The 24126-nt window shown below is 37.3% G+C and overlaps 1 protein-coding gene across 1 annotated transcript in view; it reads left to right on the forward strand.

Annotated features, from left to right (window-relative positions):
* The window catches only part of LOC107561068 (uncharacterized), a 66731-nt gene that overhangs the window by 36942 nt on the left and 5663 nt on the right, over nucleotides 1-24126 (forward strand). Inside the window, exons 9-17 of the mRNA XM_016245410.1 lie at nucleotides 556-744; nucleotides 2741-2894; nucleotides 6850-6961; nucleotides 10792-10895; nucleotides 15610-15728; nucleotides 15893-15954; nucleotides 16201-17096; nucleotides 18242-18468; nucleotides 22053-22212. Coding sequence (XP_016100896.1) covers nucleotides 556-744; nucleotides 2741-2894; nucleotides 6850-6961; nucleotides 10792-10895; nucleotides 15610-15728; nucleotides 15893-15954; nucleotides 16201-17096; nucleotides 18242-18468; nucleotides 22053-22212 — 2023 coding nt within the window. The remainder of the gene's footprint in view (nucleotides 1-555; nucleotides 745-2740; nucleotides 2895-6849; nucleotides 6962-10791; nucleotides 10896-15609; nucleotides 15729-15892; nucleotides 15955-16200; nucleotides 17097-18241; nucleotides 18469-22052; nucleotides 22213-24126) is intronic.

The raw sequence follows: 24126 nt of genomic DNA on the forward strand, positions 1-24126 counted from the left end.
GTTTTCATTTTAATTTTTGTTAGTTTTAATAATTTTGTTGTGTTTTTGTCATTTTTATTATTATTTTTTTTATATATGTATAGTTTTTTAAAATTATATTTCAGTTTTAGTTTCAGTTGATAAACACGTTAACAGTTTAAAAGTTAAACTAAATAAAAAATGTGCTGAAATAAAATAGTATTATGTTTTTAAAATTTATTATTTATTATTATTTTATTTTATTTCAAGTAACAATTTTAATGGTTTCAGTTTTAGTTTTAACCTTGCTGCCTCATAGACTTGCCCCATTGTCAATGCATTACCATTTACATGATAGTTTCTTGTTTCTACGAACTGACATATGAAAATTTCATTGGAACCAACAGCATGTCACAGATGCTGTCCGTAAAGCTTGTTTTGAACACAGGACATCCATTTAATGATTTGGATGAATGCTTTACCTATAGAGAGTTTGCATTCATTCGGCTGCATCAGTACATTAGCCGAATCATTAACAGGATGCATTTGTGCACTTTGAATTAAAGGTCTGATTGAAATCTATGCTTCGTCCTCCAGGCAGAGCTCCAGACCCCTGTCAGCACTCGGGATGTGTTGGGCCGCCTCCAGCAGCAGGTAAGCAGCGAGGAGAATCAACATACACGAGGTGCATCCCACAAATCCGCTGATGAAAGTGAAGCCACAGAGAAAAGATCAGCTCCTAGGAACCTTCAGCCCATGTCTGATAACCAAATGCACCACACACAGGTGAGTCACTGATTGTTTTGGGTGGTACATCAAAGTCCTTATTATAAGGTGCATTACAAGACATAATTGAGGCATTAAAAGTACTTTTATAATGAGCTATATATAAAGTTTTACTTGTACCTAAATGTTGCCTCAAGCAATAGGCTTTTTTTCCACTTCCAGCACTTCACAGTTTTTTTTATTTAATAAATTGAAGGGGTCATATGATTCGATTTCAAGTTTTCCTTTCTCTTTGGAGTGTTACAAGCTGATTGTGCATAGATAAGATCCCTGAAGTTGCAAAGACTAAAGTCTCAAAACCAAAGAGATATTTTTATCAAAGTTAAGACTCTACCACGCCCCCCTAAAATGGCTCGTTCTAACATGTCTACATCACTATGTGGGAATATTAGCATAATGCCGCCCAAATGTTCACGCAAAGAAAGAAGGCGTGGTTTCAGTAACCGCAGTTAGTGTTGAAGCAGCATGTCAGGGAGACGCTGTGTGTTTCTAGGCGAAAGCAAAAGCACTTTATTTGGCCTTCCGAAAGTAGATGCATTTAGGAATCTTTAAGATCACTTACAACAGAACAGCAATGCATTTTATGGACGACCGTTTCGTGAACCTAGGAGAGGAGGTAATTCTGACTTTGCTATGACAATCTGGCGCTTCTGAATCAGCTACTGTTTTTATTAAAGTATAAAATATTATAAAAATATATTATATTATATTTTTATAAAAGTATAAAAATATAAAAAATATATTGCATGTCAATATATTCTGTACACCAAATAATGATCTTTAAAAAAGCATCATATGACCCCTTTAAGAATACAATGCAAACAAGATGATATATTTTGCGATAAAGAGCATTAGAAGAAGACAAATAGTATATGTGATAAAAAACAATAACAACAACAACAGACATTGAGTATGAGTTCAGTGTTTTTGACAGAAGTTTTTTTTGCTGACTAAAGCTGGATTTATTTGATCTAAAATAGAGTAAAATAGTGGGAAAATAAACTTTACTTGATGCCTTTATGTACAATGCTTTATAAAGGCATTCATATACAGTATATTTTCATAAATAATTGTAACCAAAGTTAAAATATATTATATTTGCAGATTTGGTACATCTGAAATTGGTTGTTTGTAATGTGTTTAAATGCATTACTTTTTCTGTGTAACAATGAATAGATAGATGAGGTCATAAAATACATTATAAGGTGCATTAGAAGGCATAATTAATGCATTAAAAATACTTTTATGATGCACTTTATATGAAGACTTTAAGTGGTGTTAAATATAGTAAAATATAATAATAATTTAAAACAAAAGTTTTTCTGTGCATTTATGTGATGCGCAGCTGAATTTTCAGCATCATTACTCCAGTCTTCAGAGTAACATGATCCTCCAGAAATCATTCTAATATGCTGAATTGCTGCTCAAGAAACATTTTCAATTATTATCAGTGTTAAAAAACAATGTTGTGCAGTGGAAACCATGATACAATTTTTTTTCAGGATTCTTATTTTTCAAAAGAACAGCATTTGTTTAAAAATAAATCTTTGCAACATTGTAAATGTATTTACTGCCACTTTTGATTAATTTAATGCATCCTTGATGAATAAAAGTATTACGTTCTTTCAGAAAAAAAACCTTACTTAAAATTTCTTTAACAAAATGAAGAGCAAAAGATGTGCGTTAGGCGTCTGACTGATGTTTTACCAATGGATTTTATCATTCTTGTACTTCCACAGAGAATGTCACCTCATAAACCTGCTAAATAAACATTTCTAGCCAGCTTTATCGCTGATTGATATCTCACAGCCAGTGGCCTGTCTCTTTCTTATTCTGTTTCTAGGTAGATTCAATTTTATTCGTCGAAAGACTTGAACAAGAAACTACTCGCAACTTTCTGTAGAGTGTGGAAACTTGGCCATGTGCTCCATTTAATTTCATCTCTTCCTCTCACTCTCTCTGTCTCTCTCATTGTGTTCTCCGTGTCTCGCCTCAGGTGTTGTTCGTGAATGACGGTGTTGACGTGGAGGATGAGGAGGCTGCTGAGGAAGAGGACAGCTCTCTGCTGAGAGGAGGCTTTGATGAAGAGGAGTCAGCCAGGTCCTTCCAGGAGGCTCTGAAAGAGTGGAGAGAGAGAGGACAGAGACCAGGTAACACACACACATAAGTGTCTGAGTGTGTTTGGATGTGCTACAGTCAAACCGCGGTAATAAAGTGACATGCTGTCAGGTTCGTGTGAGCTGCCACGTATATTCTCTGGCAGGCTGTCAGAACACACACAAAACAGTCTCTCATAAAGCACACTCATGTGTGGCATTGACTGAAAGAACGCACGCCGCGAATATGACAGGGCTGCTGATTGGTTGCCAGGTAACTACATATACTGACGCACAACATATATTGACGCACACGCGCATGTGTGTGTTTCCAGGCGCTGCATGTGGTTTGCAGAAATGCCTCCGTGATTTGACAAAAATATGACTCAATGAGTTAGAGAAACTATACTCAGAAACTTGAATGATGATGCTAGGTCACAAGAAATTCAATCTGTTAGGGATATTAGTCAAGAACAGCGGGATATTTGTTTGCTAAATGAGATCAGACTTGAAGTTTCCATGCACTTGACTTCAGGATCTCCTTTAAGAGAATCACTGTACTCTGTTTGAAATCAAATACTAGCCTAGTGCATTCTAAACCTACTATGGTGTAGGAATAGTATATAATTTAGTGCACTTTATGCAGTGATAAATGTCACAGCCTCACCACATCAGGGGAACTTGCAGTTAATTAGTGGCAGATTCACATTAAAGCTCTTAGATTAATGAGCTTGATGCTAGACTTCATAAAAGGTAAAATGGCTGAGTAACTTAATTTTCTACTTTATTTTAAAGCAAATGCATTTATTTGATTATTATTTATATAGTATTGCAACACTTATGATCAGAAGCATATTAGTAAACCAGAGACAAGAAATGTCATGAGCTGGCTTTGATGTAACGGTCAGAATTAATAAAATTCCTAGCTATCAATTCTCCCACATGATATTTGTAATCAAAATCATTTTATTTCTTAGGGACTTGCAATAAAGTGACTTGAGTGTCTCTGCAGCATGTCAATAGGAGCAATTTATTTTGATGCATTATGATGCACATCACACATCCAGTGTAGACAGGATGTCTAGTGAAATTTGATGATTTATTTATTTATTCATTTTTCACCCCCAATTTTATATATATATATATATAAAAAGCATTGAAACAAATGTTTTTGGATGCATTTAAAGGGATAGTTCACCCAAAAATTAAAATTCTGTCATTTAAAGTGCCCCTATTATGGGTTATGAAAGGTTCATATTTTGGTTTTGGGAGTCCCCAACAACAGGTTGACATGCATGCAAGGTAAAAAAAAAACACTTTCATTCTCTTATAACATGCATTTATTTTTTTATCTTATTTGCTCAACGACTCCCAAACGATTCGCTCAACTATTCATTTTTTCAAACCCCTGTTTTGCATGACGCTAATCTGCGGTGAATGGTCCGATTGGCGATTGGTCGATTTCATCATGCCTGTAATGCCTGATAAAGCAGCGTTTGTGAGTGCAGTGCTACTGTGTGTACAGCGTTACCGGGGAAACTGCTATTTTTACCACTCCAGAAGCGGCACCTAGTGGCAAAGAATGAATTTGCATTTTCATTCAGGCCAACGCGAAAAGACCGCGAATGAACTCGGGAAGAAGTGGGCAGGCAATATGCTAAAGTTTCATGATGACGCCATCATGAAACGGCTTGGGATTTGTTTTAAAAACGACTTGTTTCAATGATTCAGAGTTGACTCTTTCTATTAAGAGACAATAACTTTATACACGGTGCTCTTTCAGATTTAAAACTTCATGCAAAATGCATGAAAGGTAATTTTCAAAAATCCATAATAAGGGCACTTTAATTACTCACCCTCATGTCCTTCCAAAATCGTAAGACCTTCGTTCATCTTCGGAACACAAATTAAGATATTTTTGAAGCATTCCGAGAGCTCTCTGACCCTCCCATAGACAGCAAGGATCCTTACTCGATCAAGGCTCAGAAATGTAGCAAGGAGATCGGTAAAATAATCCATGTGACATCAGTGGTTCAACCGTAATTTTAAGAAGCTACAAGGATACTTTTTGTGCGCAATTTACTATTTTACCGACCTCGCTACATTTCTGAACCTTGATGTAAGGATCCTTGCTGTCTATGGGAGGGTCAGAGAGCTCTCGGAATGCATCAAAAATATCTTAATTTGTGTTCCGAAGATGAAAGGAGGTCTTACGGATTTGGAACGACATGAGGGTGAGTAATTAATGACAGAATCTTTATTTTTGGGTGAATTGGGTGAAAGCTGTCTGTTTCTTTTTCTTTTCCATTTTCATTTGAAATAATAATAATTGCATTTCATTTACATTTATATGCATTATATTCATAAATAAAGAGTATATTATAATAATAAGATATTAATATAATAATAAAATAATTATTTATTTTATTTAAATGCCACTTTTAGAATTTTATCCATTCATTCATTTGCACAAAACTTGTGCCACAATGCTACCAATGCATTTTGCTCACACACACACACACACACACACACACACACACACACACACACACACACACACACACACACACACATATAAACTAAATGAATAAATGTAAAATAAAACACTTTCTGTTAGGTCTAGCAATTAGCACCTTTACCATTAAGATCAGCACTTCTTTTATAACAGTCATACTTTTGCTCAGCTATCTTTAAAAACAAATTAGTTTTATTTATATAGTAGTCTAATGTGAGGTTAATGAGCCTCTCTAGGCCACTAAGTGGTCAATAATCTAGAATCTTGAAAAGTGTACCTAAGATGGAACAGCATGCAGCGCTTCTGTCCCGCCTCGGTGATCATCTTAAAGCCATCCAGGCAGCAGTAACGGCGGTGACAGTTCCCACAGCAGAAGGTTATGAGCGGGCAATCAAAGCCATTATGCCAGGTGCCATTTTTGTCCACGTACCACAAGCAGTCCTCATTTGCACTCACTAAAAGAAATAAAACAAAACTGGTGGTTATAAATATCAAAATACTAACAAATATTGGATATCAGATTCTGAAGGTGATGCCAAATCCTATAAAACACGGAAATTACAGTTATAAAATAAAATAATATAATAATTGTAGGTTGGCCTACAAATTAACAGCATTAACATAAAAAAAATCTGGTAAAAAATGGTTTCATCATAAATTTTAATATAATATTTGAGGATCGGGAACATTTAGTAATGTAATATGCATTAATAAATAAAACACATATTGGAATCTGTTATTACATAATAAATCACACACACACACACACACACACACACACACACACATTTAAATGTGCCAAATGTACAAGTTCATATAAGGTACTTCATATACAGTCATTACTTATTTACGTAGTTACATAACATTTACAATCTACATATTATATACTGCAGCTATAGTAAGAGTAGTATGCTAGCCTGTTGTTCCAAACATATCTTTAATGTATTGTTGGGGTTTAAAGCTGAATAGGACAGCTGTTCTTACAATGGAATGGTCAGATCACACTGCAGCAAACTAAAGTTAGTCCTTATCATGTGTCAGACTCCTTGTGTTTGTTCCTCTCTCTCTCTCTCTCTCTCTCTCTCTCACTTCCCTTTCTGTACTTGGCTAGCAGGAGTCTCGCCCGCTGCAGTGCTGCTTGGCTTGTGCTCACTGTGATAATGACTGCTGTGTTAAGGGGGTTTCAAATGCACTGAAGTCTAACCGCCCTTTATATTCTCACAATACAGCAAAATAACTCTCAAAACAAAGACGGAATTATGTCTATAGTACTGCTTGAATTCTGCACCAGACAGCTTATTTCTCTCATTTAGTCTCACGAGTCTGTTTAATATAAATTCTTTAGTGGTTTGCTTGAAGCTGATAAGAAATCGGGTTATAAGTGTCTGATCGACTGCTAGGCCGCATATACACTGCAGGTAAATAGGGCTATTTTCCTGTTCTGTACACACACCGTTTGGACTGAAGACTTGATTGGTTTCACTTTCTCTCTAGTGTCTGTGATGGAAACACAAACAGAGAAGGGATCCCAGCAGTTAATTCATGTGGAGTTCAAGGAGGACACTTTGAGCTACATGGAGAAACTCCTCCTGAAAAAACACTGCAGGTTAGCGCTTGACACCTCGCACTTTATAACCGAACAGACACACGTTGAATAAGAGCATTACAAGCTTCATTTACCTTCCCAGGCCCCAATTAAGGTCCATTTAAGATCAATTAATGACTTATGGCTGCTAATTACACAGCCTCACATTTAAGTTGTGCCACCGCAGAGTCACTTGAATTTACTGAGCTAATCAGCCCCAAAGCAGTCTCGTGGTATTGCTTTAACTTTCTGAAATCTTCTTTAAACAAACGCACTGGCACTCAAACCTAGTGGGCTGCCTAGTTAGGGACCATTTTAAGACATCATAGGCACACTTCTAACATGAAGCCTGTTCCAAATTGTAGGCAGCAACATGACGTAAAAAATAAATGTATTTTCTTCATAGGGAAATTGATTTTTAATGATAACTTATAAACCTTTAAAGGCGAAGCTGTTGTGAGCTCTGAGGTTGATAAACGATGATATGTGCTTTTATTGAAGACATCTGTTCAACTAATTTTTTTAAATAATTGTGTTTTAAAACGGAATTTGCGGTTAAAAAAAACTACATCACCCATGATGCTGTACAGAAAATTCCACCAATCAGAGAGAGTTGCGGGCAGTAGTTGCAGCCAGTTAATTGCAGCAAAACACTGTTTAGGGCCGCCCACTCCCATGAAGCATTGCAAATGATGTGATTGAGTTGGTCTGCCTACACTCTCAGAATACTTAAATATTTGTATTTATATATATATATATATATATATATATATATATGTATGGATATTTTTTAATAAAATTAAATTATATTGTTTCTTTAGATATAATTAACAACTTTAAATGAATGGTTTTATATTTCACCATTTTTAATTTTTATTATGTCATTCACAGTGTTTCATGGGATTGTAGTTTTTGTACCTTTGTACCTTTTTTTGTCCAATTTTCAAATACATTTTTGCTTCAATCAAAGTTTGTAATGTTGTGATTCACCTTGTAACTGTTTGTTTTGATTCATGACTTATAATGCTTTAATGAAGACATTTTTAAAATCCCTATGGGAGAAATTAATGGAAAAAGTACTTACAAAGGCACTGAAAAAGTAGGCAGACACTAATGCACTCTTTTAGAGAATACAATCCCAGAATGCATTGCGATAACCTCAATAAAAAAATTATCCAAAATCGATGAAGTGAGAGAAACGTAATTGAAGATATTTAAATTATACAGAAATAAAATAAATATTAGATGATAAATCCAAAACTAAAAAATAGAAATTGGCCACTGAAATAATTTGATGTTAAAATAATACAATTACTAAAACTGAAACTTAAGAATAAATTAAAGCTAAGAAACAAAAACAAATAAATAACAAAATAACCAAAATGAAAATGAAAACTGAAAAAATAAAAGCTGAAGCATTAATAAAGACTGTAGTAGTAAATAAATAATGCTAAAATAACACTGTGCAATACATTCTAGATCAGTCATTAAGAAGGTTCTGTTTCAGTTAGGGTGCTGCCTTTGAAGACAGCCACCTATGTAGGCAGCACACTAAGTTTTGAAACAGAGCCATTGAAACGGTTGTTTTGCCCCCCAAAAGATTGCGAAAGCCTGACAAAAGCAAGCAAAACACACAAACACAGTATCTGTAAACCCTCCTAAGCGCTTTGAACCGCATCGCAGGCTTCTTGAGCGTTATGGTATCTGTGGCAGCAATGGTATTTAGGTCGGCTATTCAAGAAGGGTCTAATTGTGAATCCGTCAAATTGCCTTCTTTTGAGGCCAGGTGTCTGAAGAATCACGGAACAGGAAGCTGGATTTTTGCAGCATGTGTGTGTGTGTGTTTGGGTTCTGTGGGAGGAGGGCAGACGCGTGGCCCAGGGCTGCAGCTCACACTCTGGAGGAATGGAGTGTGTGATAGGGGTGTCTAATCCCTTCATACACTCACAAACACACACACACACGCACACACAATGAGGAAAGCAGGTTGTCCTGCTGAGGCAGCAAGAGCTTCAGAAAGAGAGACGAGAGCACAACGAATAAAAGAGAAAGAGACTTGTGTTCAGGGAAAGACAGAGGGTTGATGGCTTTTCTGCTAATGCGTTTGTATGGTAAATCGCCAGGAAAAGGTTTAAAGGACTAAACCTGTGGGTCAGGGGAATCTGGCTGAGCTGAGATTTACTCTTGAACGGGAAGTCTGGGTCATCAACTTCCTACAGCCGCTTTCATTTGTTATTGGATTGAAATTATGTCGCTTTCCTTGTATGCACCGAAGAGAGAATAGTACACTCTTTGTATGCTCTGTTGAAATAGCATTTACATTTAACTTTAATAATATGACATAAGTTTGGGGTCAGTATTTTTAAAGAAATACATATTTTTATTAAGCAAGGATGATAAATACATATAGTGGGTACGGAAAGTATTCAGACACCCTTACATTTTTCACTCTTTGTTATATTGCAGCCATTTGAAAAGATTTCTGTTTCAAACAAATGTTGTTCTTTATAAATAACCCTGAAAAAATGTATCATGATTTCCATAAAAATATTAAGCAGAACAACTTCTTGAGAAGCCAATCAGCATATCAGAATGATGTCTGAAGGATCATGTGACACTGAAGACTGGATTAATGATGCTGAAAATTCATCTTTGCATCACAGGAATAAATTACATTTTAAAATTTAATAAAATATTTTTAAAGAGACTTCTTTAAAAATATTAGTTTTACTATTATCACAGTTATATATGCTGCAAGAACATCTAGGTTTTTTGCTATAACTATTTAAGTATTCATATATAAACAAACTATGGCAAACAGGTTTTTCTTGCTTTGAGCATAAACCTCAAATCTTTTAGACCTTAAGATCTCATTTTGCTTCTTAGAGTAAATTTGTTTTGTTTCAAGGATATGTATACTAGAAAACAAGAACAATTTGTGACCCTGGACCACAAAACCAGTCTTAAGTCGGTATATTTGTAGCAATAGCCAAAAATACATTTTATGGGTCAAAATTATAGATTTTTCTTTTATGCCAAAAAATCATTAGGATATTAAGTAAAGATCATGTTCCATGAAGATATTTTGTAAATTTCCCACCGTAAATATATCAAAACTTAATTTTTGATTAGTAATATACATTGCTAAGGACTTCATTTGGACAACTTTAAAGGTGATTTTCTCAGTATTTAGATTTTTTTTGCAACCTCAGATTTCAGATTTTCAAATAGTTGTATCTCGGCCAAATATTGTCCTATCCTAACAAACCATACATCAATGGAAAGCTTATTTATTCAGCTTGATGTATAAATCTCAATTTAAAAAAATTGTGACTGGGTTTATGACTGTCACATATTAAGAAAAGTATTACATATTTGTCACATTCATAAATCATGGTATGTTACTCAGCTACTCTATTCTTAACGTCAATATATCGCTAAGAAACTCAGTTGTATTTGAAGAACTTGATCCAAAAAGTGGCCTAATTTTACAGATCTTCATTAACATTGACTAGAGTACTCACTCAGACAGCCCACCAACTAGCCGTTTCTTTGTGTAGTTGTACACATCCTTAAAATAATGTAGGGCAGGATTTGATTTCATACATCAGGAATTGATTAGAAAAAGAGCTGAAAAGAAGTGAAACATGTCAGGCTATTACATTATTGGTTAATGTTATTTTTCCTACTGGGGAAATATTTTTCAGAGGATAAAGCTATTACTAAAGTGCTGTGCTGTGCTGAAATGTTGTTCATTTATAGTTGCACTGTTAAGGAAAGGGAGCCTGATTAATTATCCTCAAATTTCTGAGTGTGATTTACTGGGAACAGCGTTATTTTCTCTCCCTCAGAGGACAAATTGAAGAATTTCAGGCCCGGTCTGTCGTCCAACGCCGGCTGGAGCCACCCACACCTCCACCCGCAGAGATGGATGAACTGAGCCGAAAACTGACAGGTGCGACCCGTTTCATCACACACATATGCAATTAAACCGTAAACTGATAATAGACATTCATGTCACACAATTTTAAACATAAAATCCCAATTGACCATATTTATTTTTTATATAGAAAAATAAATGATGAAATTATATCTATATATACAGTTGTGGTCAGAATTATTACCCCCTTGGTAAATAAAAGGACTAGAAAATGTAAATATGAATGGGAATATACTTCAGAGATATTATATTCATACGAATTTCTAGGGGTGCTAATAATTGTGGCCACATTTTATTAGACAAAGTTTTATTTCATAATTAGTTTTCCCCCCACTTTCAATTGTTTAAATTCAATTAAAGGTTAGATTTTTATTCATTTTTTTTTAATGAAAGATCACAAGGATAAACAGTGCAATTTTATCCTCAAGTTATTGCAAACCTGTATGAGATTATTTCTTCTGTTGAGCACAAAAGAAGATATTTTGAAGAGTTTTAGTAACCAAACAGTTGATGGTAGTTGTAACGTAGTTTGTAGGTCGGGAAGAAGGAGGCAGGAACCGGCGAACATTTAAACAAACTTTAATAATAAAATAAACTCAAAATAGTGCGACAGCCCCTCGCGGACGACTGTCGCGCACAAACAAAACCAAAACACAAAATAAACTCCAGGCCTGGTCCTCTCTCGTCTTTCCCTGTCGTCACTCCTCCTTTGTATCCTTCCGGAGCTCCTCCGTGAGACTCGAGACCGGTGAGTGGCGCAGGTGTCGCGCATTCGCAATTACTCCACCGGCCTCGCTCTGTTCCCACGGCTCTCGGCCCCGCCCCTCTCGTTACATACCCCCATCGCCCCTCGCAGGCCGGGGGGTACACCCGAGACTGCGCTCTACTCCCCCCCCACCTACCTCCCGGGGGGAGCCGATCACGGCGGCCGTGGCGTACCTGGGGGTAAGGACAGACAGACGAGGCGAGAGAAAAGGAGACGGAAGGATGAGGAGAGACAGAGACGAGAGAGGGGAGAGAGGGAAAAAAAAAAATTCTGGTTCTGGTTCCCAGACACACTGCCGCTTGGTCCTCAACCGGCTGAGAGGCTCTCACTCGCGGTGCCATGCGATGGTACTGGACATCGTTGGCGGACGGCCCACCACTCCTCCGCCTCCTGATGGCGATGGCTCCTCCTCTTGAGGGCAGTCGAGCGTCCATGGCGGCAGACTGCTCCGCCATACTCGATGGCACCGCGGACTCACCCCAGCGGCGAGGGATCTCTGGCAGCGTGCCCCTCCTTCCTCCCGGGTTTCGGCACCAATGTAACGTAGTTTGTAGGTCGGGAAGAAGGAGGCAGGAACCGGCGAACATTTAAACAAACTTTAATAATAAAATAAACTCAAAATAGCGCGACAGCCCCTCGCGGACGACTGTCGCGCACAAACAAAACCAAAACACAAAATAAGCTCCAGGCCTGGTCCTCTCTCGTCTTTCCCTGTCGTCACTCCTCCTTTGTATCCTTCCGGAGCTCCTCCGTGAGACTCGAGACCGGTGAGTGGCGCAGGTGTCGCGCATTCGCAATTACTCCACCGGCCTCGCTCTGTTCCCACGGCTCTCGGCCCCGCCCCTCTCGTTACAGTAGTCAATGGCTAGCCAAGTCAATGGCTACCGTCATCAGTTAGTAAATGTGAACTCTCCCTCAAAATAGGATTGATATTTCAAAACATTTTTATATATATTTTTGTCACTGGAAACTTGGACAGAGGATGATAAGGAATAGTGGGTGACCGGTCATGTACATGCTGCGATTCACGTAGACCCGTACAAGTACACTCTCTCCAAAAAGTTGGAGAAATGAGTTGTAAGAGTCACTGCAGTGGGCAGCTTTTCTCTCTCAGCCGGCAGCTCGGATCCATCACTGCGTCCCTGAAGGGTAATCACAGAGCTCTTATTACACTGGAGGGATGGCGATGGTCTGACAGAGCACTCCGACAGCTGATTGAGAGAAGTTTCTAGGTGCTGCTGGGAGGCCAGTTGATCACAGCTGTCAAAGAACTGACCACCTTTAGCTTTTCCCAAACAGCCCCATGATGAGCGCCGTCTCTCTTCATCGGCACCAGCCCGAGCCTGTCGCATCTTTTCTAAAGCCCGTCTCCATGGTGCTCACGCCCAAAACACTTTTCTGTCACTTTTTCGAATGCAAAGCCGTCTTTCTGGTGGTTCGTCTGATTTGGATTCTGCTGTTTGGTCATTACCTGTTCAGTCTGTCAACAGCTTTTCTTGATTCAGCCTGCATTTAAAAACATGACACAACATTCACAAATCATTTCACTTTTGTAATGTGACATTTTTTAAATCTTAATTTTACGGTCTGTTTCCCAAAAGCATCGTAACTTAAGTAGCACTTGTAAATCATCGTATATCTACGAGTGCTCTGGAGTAATCGTAAAGCCCTAAGTGCATCGTAAGAAGACACCTGCAGGACAATCGCCAGATTTCCTTTCCGATCTGTCAATGACTTACTAACGTGCACAAAAACCAATGTATTGGACTCGGAAATAATGTCTCTACAGATATTATATAACTACTATAATGTATATTATTATATATAGTAAATTAATATTATATTATATTATATTATAGGCCTATTATATTTAGGGCTGCCCTCGACTAAAGATTTTTCTGGTCGACTAGTAGTCGTTCATTTTAAGCATTAGTCGACTAATCGCACGTTTATTAATACACCATTTAAATCATTATAATGAGCCTTTAATTGCCTTCAAAGCCTAATAAGCGCTCAAGCACACGCATAAAGCTTGCCACAGCGCACCAGTGTTGTGCCGAATTCTGCACCCCTGCCAGATTATGCACCCCCTCGTTGAAGTCGCTACCTGATTGCCTAATCCCAACCCCACCCCTAATCCTAACCCCTCCTCCACACCTACTCCTAAACCTACCAATACTAGGGGGTGCATAATCTGGCAGGGTGCAAATTTCGGCACTATGAAACTATGATTATGTATGTGTCAGGGAAAAACGGTACGGAGGCTGCATTAACATTTTAATAATTCACAGATAAACAAGTGCTTTCTTTGTTTTGGTCTAAGAGATTAACTCGTCGACACCGACTCGTCATCTCCGCAGTAGTGATGCGCCTGTGTGCATGTTTCACACGGATTACATAATCTGAGAATATTTGTTTTCCATTTGAATTGGTTCATTTGAAAGTAGACATTTCACTCTCTATAGATATATTTTAATGTCTGTAAGGCAAAGATATACACAGAGTTTCGCGCTCAAGTTCACAGACCGAGATGGCAGAAAGCGCATCCTGTTTGCTGTCATTATTTTACAAAAGCGTGTTTTGTTGTTATTGTGAGTGCACACAAATAAACAAAGAGTCTTTACAGATTTGAAAGATGTATTACTCTTATCTGTATGACCAAAAATTACGGAGTAGCCTATTTTAAGAGCAAGTGAGCGCCCCGGCGCCTCCATCTGTCCTGCAGTGAGCGCTAATGTTCAGCTTCCACACAGACACTTGAATAGCAGACATTTCTCTAGGTTAACATTAGATTGAGCGGCCATGTAAAGTTGCTAATAATTACATATTTCAGATGATAAGCCATATTTGTGGTGGATGATTGATAGGCGAGCGTTTGGATGTCCTGCCGGATGTATTGTATTACCATCAGCCGTCAAAGATCTGCGTGACTTTGCCAATGTGGATTTTTTTTTTTCTGCGACTAAAATTTTTTTGATCGAAGCCTCTTCTGGTCGATTAACGGTTAGTCGACTATTAGGGGGCAGCCCTAATTATATTATGTTATATCTGAGCTGTCTGGAACGCAGCATTAGGTTAACATTTCAATAAACAAGCGTGTACTACAGTTACGAGCCATTCTATAAATTGACATTTCAGGACTTGACAAACGGATAGCGACTCCTAAGTAGCACTTAAAGCAGGGCTACGTGCGATTGTGTTAAGTGCATTTTGGGAAACACACGTGAAACTATAACATACGTTCATAAAAATGACTCGTTGAAAATGCTCTTAAGCGCTAAGATCGAGAAACGCAGCCCTGAAAGTTTTTAAGTTGAAATCATTTTTTATGCTGAAAAGAATATGTGGCAAGAATTTAGTAAGATCATTAAATAATTGTTTCTGTTATTTTCCCCCCGATGTCCACAGCCTTGTTTACTTTATCAGAAGAAAAACCCACATTATTTCAAAGTTGGAAATTTGTTATACTCCACCATCTAAAAGTCTTAATTTATTTGCTGCATTTATTTGGTCAAAAATATAGTAAAAACAGTAACTGAAAAACAGTGATTTTTTTTTTGATGAGTAGAAAGTTTTTTTAAATTTTTTAAAAAATTGAATAAATATTAAAAAGTATTGCATTTATTTAAAAAAAATCTCTTTAATTTTGTTAAAAGTATTCAAATCTGACTGACACCAAATCTTTAAACAGTAGTGTATTTTGAAATATTATGAAAACATTTTCTTTCTTTAAGTGATATGCATGAATTAATTATGCACAGATGGGGTATTTATTCAGAAAATAAATAGGCAACATTTTTTATTTAATGTCTTGAAAAAATACACAGGGCACGGACTGAAATATAAATGTAGATATCTGTCACTCTGTATTATGTATAAATACATTCATACTGATCATTGAGCTGATTTAATTTCAGTTTAACTCTTAACATAAATCTGTTTTACTGCATCTCTGATTTGCAGCAGAGCGGATGGAGCTGCATAAATACTTTACATCTCTCTTCACGGTCGCTCCTGCTGAGGATACTGGGAAAGCGGACAGCCCTGCAGAATCCTGTTTAAGCGTCGTAGAGTTAGATGAGGTAATTCGGAACCCCACCACCCTAGTTTCTGTAATGGACTACTGGGCGATAGCCAGCTAATGACTCCTCAGTGATGTTTCCTTGCACTTGTCATTCTTGTCTTCTCCAATTTCTTCTGTCATTGTTTGTTTTGTTTCATTTTTTTGTCACTTTAATTTTTCCAGATGGTTGAAGACGCTACAATGTACAGATCCTTTGGAGTCAAGCAGGGAAATGAGAGCAAAATGTAAGAACGACAAGATCAAGGCGAAAACCCGAGACTTTTTGAAAGGAAGCGACAGAAAAGTTCACAGTCTTGAAACAACAATATAACTGAAGTAGCTGTGTTTTTCCTCAACTCAGAACTGACACAAATACAGTGTCATCTTGACATTTACATTTATATCAGCCACAACTAGACTTAAAATAAGGCTGTTAACTATGGGTGTAAGTTGTTAGATGTTATATATGCATGTCTGTTTTCTTCCTTAAGGTTTGCAGCTGTTGGCAATGTAGGAGATTTTGGATATTCGGTTTTGCCTTTCACACCGTGCTTCTCCGAGATGACCAAAGCATCCGTCGGTGAATGTAATTCTGACATAAAGATAAACTCTTCTCCTGAGATGTGGCTGCCGTCTCAAGAGGCTGAACAATCTTTGTCATTATTGCCAAGATCAGAAGGCTTTTCTCCACTTCAGACGAGGCTTCAGAGATCACAGCACCTGTCGACTGCCTCAGAATCCTTTCTGTCAAATTCACGAACAGGAGGCCAGAAAGTGGAACTCAGTGACTCTCCAAAACCAAGCCCATGGACGAGATCTTCTGCAGCACAGCAGGACAAATCCTCAGAGCTTCTGCCAACATCATCTCCTTCACTCCCAAAAACCAAATTAAATCAAACTCTCCCAGGCTTTGAGGACCATATTTCCACTGGCAGCCTCTCTCCTGGTGGAATACCATCTGTTCGGTCTTCTCGATGTCATTCTCCTGCTTTTCTCATCTCTAAACAAAGTCCAAAACCTCCAGATTCTCCGTCCCCAAGGTCTAGATCAGTTTCTTCTCCAGTAAACCCAGTCCAATCCAGACCTGCTCATTCAACACCTGTTTCTGAACCGAAATTAGCTCAGCTGTCTCCAGAATGTGCCATCACTTCGCCAAGCGCTGCAGTTCCTTCATTAAAGCTGTCACGTAGAGAATCATCACAGTCTGGATTAGTCTCAGATAGAAGTATATCTACTATGCCTATCTATGACTCCTTCAGTTCCTCTATGCCGAGGGGCGAATCTTCTCATACTGAGGGTCATCGTTCACCTCCGGCCTCTAAATGGTTAAAAGGCTCACGGAGGTCACCCAAAACCACAATGTTCTCCTTACAGCTAAACATGTCAGGTTAGTATGATTTCTGTTGGTAAATTAGAATTGAAGCTGTCGGAACATTGAAAATATTAGTTAGCTGCATCTAATTGCAATTTTGTTTGTCTTCCATGATGTGCTTGTGCCACTGTGTTTATAATGATCCTTCAAAAGTGTTTGTGAGTGATGAAGACTGTTTCCTATGTAATTAATAGCAGTTTAAATATTTTTAAAACCAATATACCACTCAAAGCTGTGCATTACAGTGTTTTTACCATGTTTGAGGGGTATTTTTCAGCTAAATGTAAAGCCTTTAACATTTAATCAAGGGGAAAACACAGTAACACTGGTTTATTGATTTGATAAAATGATGGCAACATCAATATGGTAAAAGACACCAATGTACAAAAAAATAAATAATTAATTTTGAGAATAATTTAAAATGTAATAGCTAGATAATAAAAAGTTCATCAAGACAAAGTTTTTTTTGTCAATACAAAATATTAATACTATAATAATATTTGCTAGAACATATATATATATATATATAGATATAGATATAGATAAGTATGACATGAATTATAAATTAGAGCTTAAATATTTGTATTATTTGAGAATAAAGAGGAGAAGGAGTGACAACAGAGACATGAAACAAGTGCAGTGCTATGAAGGATATAAGATGTGTAGGACAATTATGCAGTTTATCATCTTTGTACAAAAATATTTGACAGTCGAATGCATGATTGACAAATCCAAATCAAGTATTCCAAAGAGCTGTTCGATAAACATTAAAAAACAGCTCCTAAATGACAAAAACCTGATTTCCACCATCCCTTGGGGTCTAGCACATCTGCATCAGAGAGTAAAGATGATGAGAAAACACCAGTGTAGACATCAGCCTTCATTCACACAGCGGTTGCTTCTGCAGTATTTGCTGACTAGCAGAGTGATGGAAACTTCAAGCTGTGTAGGATCAGCATTATTAATGCAGGAGGCAGCAGACGGGAAGCAGGGAAGAGAAACACACAAGCTCTGCTAGACCATGTCCAGGCGGCTCGCTGCGAGCGTTAGATAAGGGTGTGCGTTTGCATCCTCACTGCCGGCCGTCTCCTTTCTGCCTCGATGTTTTCTCTCCTCCTGTCCTCAGTGTTTCTCCTCTCTCACTATTTGTCACTGTTCAGATTCAGAAGAGGAAATGACAGGTGAAGATGCTTGCCTGGTGCCCAGTGAAGAAGACTCATCTGATGAAGAACTGAGACGAATCACAGATGCAGAAGAACAAAAGAATGGCTTTTCCTCTCCGTGCCCCACCACGACCCCTCCGGCAGAGCCTCATTTCACTTTCACAAACCTCTCAAAGTCAGAAAACGACAACACAGAACCAGACCTTTTTACAGGATCTTCTCAGGTGATCAGAGACCTTTAGAATCTTCAACCTCAGTTACTTGAATCAGGTTACCCATAACCCACTATTAGACCAGTTAATACACAACAAGTTTGTTTTTTAAATATTTTTTAAAATAAGTCTCTTATACTCACCAAGTCCGCCTTAATTTAATCAAAAATACAGTAAAAACTGTGAAATAGTATTATATAAATGCTGATTTGCTTGTCAAAAATATTCCTTATTATTATCAATGTTGAAATATCTCCATATTTATATTTTTTTGTGTGGAAACCATGATACATTCTTTTTCAGGATTATTCGATGAATAGAAAGTTCAAAAGAGCCACATTTATTTGAAATATAAATCTTTTTTAACATTATAAATGTCTTTACAGTCGCCTTTGATCCATTTAATGCATCCTTGCTGAGAAAAATATTAATTTATTTAAAAAAAATCTTTGTTCACAAACTTTTGTTAGTCTATGGATTTTATGAAGATGGAAATGCAGCCACTGATATAGTGAAAAACATGGGCTTTCACAGACTCTGCTGGAAATATTATATAAAAAACAGAGTATGAGAACAATGAAATTAATTCTTTAGTTCATACTGAATGGCCTTGCTGGAAACTCTCATATACTAAACACTTGATCAATTAGATATTACTCCTATGTGATTTAATTGTAGATTTCATGCTGTGTTAGAGGTAATAGCAGGAAAAGACAAAGACTACTCAGCTGATGAGGGGCAAGAGGAAACAGAGCTGTCAAGTCGGCTGCAAATTGACTATCAGAGTTTAATGGCATAACAGAAAGAGAGAAAAGAAAATGAATTATATTAAACACCTGAAATTAAATGTCTGATCAGAAAGCGGCCTTATATCTGCTCTTTTGTCTGGCGATCAGAAAATTTGTGTCCTTAATTACCACCCGCCGATTCTTTTCCCCTACCTCATTTTCCACTTAAAGGACACTGACTGGGACTCAATCAAATCATAATTGTTTCTCATTTCATTTCAGTTTAAAAATATGATTTTTTTTCTTTTAAAAAGATTTCTGTCTGTCTGTGTGCTCCATCTGAAATTGACAAATTAAATTTGGCATAATTTAACCTGCGTAAAAGAGAGAGAGAGAGAGAGAGAAAATGTGTGCTTAAATGTCCAAAAGTGAGCAAAAGATGACCATAAACAGGTAGAGAGCACTAGTTGTATTCCTTTAAACAAAATTAATACTTTTATTTAGCCAGGATGCATTAAACTGATCAAAGGTGACAGTAAAAATGTTTACGTTGTTACAAAATTGAAAATAAATGCTGTTCTTTTGAACTTTCTATTCATTAAAGGTGACATACCATGAAAATCGGGCTTTTCCAGGTTTTAAGTGCTATAATCAGGTCCCCAGTGCATCTACCAACCAAGGAAACATGAAAAAAATTAACACAGTAACTTTGTTTTGGTAAGCCTTTTTCGGCAAGCGTCTGAAAAAACGAGCGCGTCTGATTTTGCTCCCTTGGTGACGTGGCAAAGGAATCTTATTATATCGGTACATTCACACGGGGCATGGGCATCAGCGTCGACGCTTGATGGAGGGCGTTTCTGAAGCTTGGTGCTGACGCGACCATCATAGTGACAACAGCCAATCACATTAGTTTTCTGGTGTTGCATGAACGTGATTGGCTAGCGTCTGCACCAGGGTATTTGCGTAAGACGATCTGATTGGCTTGTGTTGTGCCTGTGTTGGCGCTTGAAAAGTTGAAAAGTTTTCAACTTCTGCCGTGAGCAACAGACACGACGTGACGCGACGGACCCACAATTAATTTCGGCAACGCTTGACGTCACTCCATTCAAAGTAAATGAGAGGCGTTGACGCCGATGCCCTGTGTGAATGGGGCGTAATATTACCGCCCCTTAATCTGTACGTTTACACCCACGGCGCCATTATTGTGTTTTCGCAAGTGACAACAGTATATTAGTTCTAATGCCATGACGAAAGTTTGAGCAAAACATGCTAACTGTTCTGTCATTGGCTGCACCTAAACACTATTTACAGTCCCAGCCTCAGAGGAGACAAGAGAGCAGTGTATTTATTGATTTATTTACTGTATATTGCTGCTGCCACACAGATCTAAAATAAACATGTGATTTATTTCCCAGCTGTTTACCTTCACAGACATAATCGACTGTTTTTTGTAACTCGTGTGTTTTTAATGTAAACCTGTGTGTGAATGAGAACTTAGTTTAGTACTCACATGCTGTGACAGCCGCTTTCTGTGCGTGTGCTTCGGATGTGTGCACTCAGAAAACTGTATATAAGAAGTTTAAACTCATATGGTTTAAAACGCATGATTTCAGTGCGATAAACATGATAATCAGAACCAAAACAGATGTTTTTTAGCAGGTAGGAGCTGTAATGGCGCAGCTCTATTCTGGAAAAGGGGGCGGGGAGAAGCAGCTCATTTGCATTGACAGAGCCAGTCCAGAAAAACAGCACATTTCTGCTTCCACTCAAAATAGGCATTTTCAAAATGATATAATAAATGATCTGTGGAGTATTTTGAGCTGAAATTTCACAGACACATTCTGGGGACACCATAGACTTATATTACATGTTGTAAAAAGGGGCATAATATGTCTCCATTAAAGAATCCTGAAAAATATATCCTGGTATATTAAGCAGCACAACTGTTTTCAGCATTGATAATAATATGAAAAGTTTATTGTGCACAAATACCATACAGCAAATTAGAATGATTTCTGAAGAATCACGTAACACTGAAGAATGGAGTAATGATGCTGAAAATTCAGCTTTTCATCACAGAAATAAATTAATATTCAAATAGAAAGAAGTTGTTTTAAAGTGTAATAATATTTTACAATATTACTGATTTTACTGTATTTTGTTTTAAATGCAGCCTTGACGAGTGTGTTGCTTGGTGAAAGTGTTACTGTAATAAAATAGAATTTCATTGCATGACACCATATGACATGGATATATGATATGAGTAGATATACAGTATATAAAATAATTAATTTGGTTCTTATTCAGTAACAAACAGCAGTTTCAGAATTAGCTCTTTTAATATATATTTTGCATAATGCAATATTAATAGCCCTTAATAATTAATCAAACTTACCAATATAATGTAAAAAAGAAAGAAAAATTACTCAAACTTCAGTCTACTGCAAATACTAAAACTGCAGTCTTGGTGAAAATAAAAGACTTCTTCCAAAAACATTAAAACGTCTTTCTGACCTTAAACTTTTGAAGGTTAGCGTATATGGCACCAAGATCAACGTGAATGATAGCAGATCATTACAATTTTAGCCTTTTGATTAATTTTTTCTTAGTTATTTATTATTTATCATGATCTCACAACAATTACCATCCAGACATTTTTTAACTTTAAGCCTGACAGAAATGTTAAATGAATCTTAATGCAAAAATTGAAACGTATTCAACATTTAAGAGACGTATTCAAGTCATTGTCTGTATAAATTGCATTTTTATGTAATTCGTGCAATTTTATTTTTTTTATGACATTCGTGCCATGTCATTGACCCACTAATGACTGATGTTGTTTCTAACTATGTTTCTTCTCTTGCACAGGCCATTCATTCTGTAGCCCAGCGACAGGACATCCAGCCGGGGCAGTACCAAGACCTAGAGGGGATCCTGACTTTGGGACTGGACCCCGGAGTCCTGCAGCCCAGCCCAGTTCCAGCGCAAAGCTCTAGAGAAGAGCAGAACCACACAGGGAGTTCACTAGGTATGTAGAGAAGCAAAATAAAGTTCTGGCAAAACAAAGCCATATATTTCTGAGGATTAGAGGGCAATATACAGCAAGATAAAACAAGTAAAAATTCTATAAAATCAGTCAATCAGCTTGGAGCCTGCCATTTTGAGGAAGCTCCTGACATTTTTGTGCATAGTACACCTGAGACTGTTGAGTCAAGATGCCTTAATGACATTCATAGAGACATGAAACATTGTCTACACCACAGTAAGGCTCATAATATTCAAGTGTTACAGTAAAACAGCACATTATACTGTAAGAACTGACCTCACAGCAGATTATCTCCTTTTCACTCAAGCAAGCACAAGTATGCTTAATATGAATTTTACTAGAAATGACAGAGCTCTGTTGCGTTAAGATCCACATGATCTGACACAGACCAGAGGTTAACAATTTCACTATGAATTTTGCTGTGGAAACTCTCGAAATCAACAAAGTCTGAACCCTCATAATGGATCAGATGCCATTTTAAGAACATATGCACTACTGTTTAAAGGTTTGTGGTTGGTAAGATTTTTCAATGTTTATAAAAGGAGTCTCTTATGCTCACCAAGGCGGCATTTATTGTATAAAAAAATAGCAATATTGTGAAATATTTTTACAATTTAAAATAACTATGGTCTATTTGAATATATTTTCAGATGTAATTTATTCCTTGATGCAAAGCTGAATTTTCAGCAGCATTGCTCCAGTCTTCAGTGTCACATGATCTTTCAAAAATCATTTATACTATGCTGATTTGCTGCTCAAGAAACATTTATTGTTATTATCGATATTGAAACAGTTGTGCTGCTTAATGCTTAATATTTTTGTGAGATAGTTTTGTTCTTTGATGAACAGAAAACAGCATTTTTTAAAAATAAAAATCTTTTGTAACATTTGTAAATGTTTGATCATTTTAATGCAACAAAAAAACAACAAAAAACAGTAGTGTACACGCTCCTCACAAGTCATGCCTCTAAAACCTTACTTACTGCAAATGCAATACTAGGTGTTAGTTAACACATCCACTGTGCGCTATTTACATCTTTCCCAACACAAATACATCCTTTATACTTTAATAATAGAGATAAGACATTTGGAATGCAGCGCTTATGTGGTTCTAACACTAATATATGACCGCGCTTTAATGAAAACCACAGCCATCTCTCTTAATAGTGCATTTTGTGCCGCCCGTATTATTTAGATACCTAATTATTGCATACTTAGATGGATTGGCCATTGAAGAGAGCTGCTAGCTTAAAGATGAGTGTAAATGATGTCTCTCTTATACATTCATTCATTTCCTGGCATTATCCTTTAGCTCCACAGTGTTAATGTGCTACCTTGGCGAGGCCATTAGCTTGACTGTAAACACTAATATTTCTTTTTAAACAGCTCTATTTAAAGCCGTTATTTAATTATGCAGAAACTAAATATGCAAAAGGCACTTTTTATCTAATATACTGTAAAAAAATGAAGCATCTGTTTGGTTCGTTGAGCTTCAAGGTTAATGAAAACAGAGGACAAATAAGTCCCGGTTTCAGTTCTGTCTCTGTCATCTCTGTTTTTATTGGCTGGTGAGTCCCTCCATCATTTTCCTGCAGTCTTTTCCTTTTCCCATCTCTTTTTGTCTCTGTCACAGTCGAGCCGTTTTTATCGGCCTGTCTGTGCATTTGCAATCCCTGACATGCACTGACAGGAGCAGCGGCCAGTCGATTGGAAAAAGCCTTAATTACAACAGGCGTTTAAGATGGCGATGGAAGGCACACATGTTTAACCTTCAACCGCTCACTGTCTGCATGTCAAGTCAGGCTGTCGCAGGCGCATGTGGTTTTCCAGCTAAAGTTTGGAGTTTGTTACCGGTTGCTGGTTTGAAGCCCAAAATGTGTGAGCCATGAAATGCTA

This window comes from Sinocyclocheilus grahami, unplaced genomic scaffold (genome assembly GCF_001515645.1).
Source record: "Sinocyclocheilus grahami isolate Dianchi unplaced genomic scaffold, SAMN03320097.WGS_v1.1 scaffold756.1, whole genome shotgun sequence".
Taxonomy (NCBI): Eukaryota; Metazoa; Chordata; class Actinopteri; order Cypriniformes; family Cyprinidae; genus Sinocyclocheilus; species Sinocyclocheilus grahami.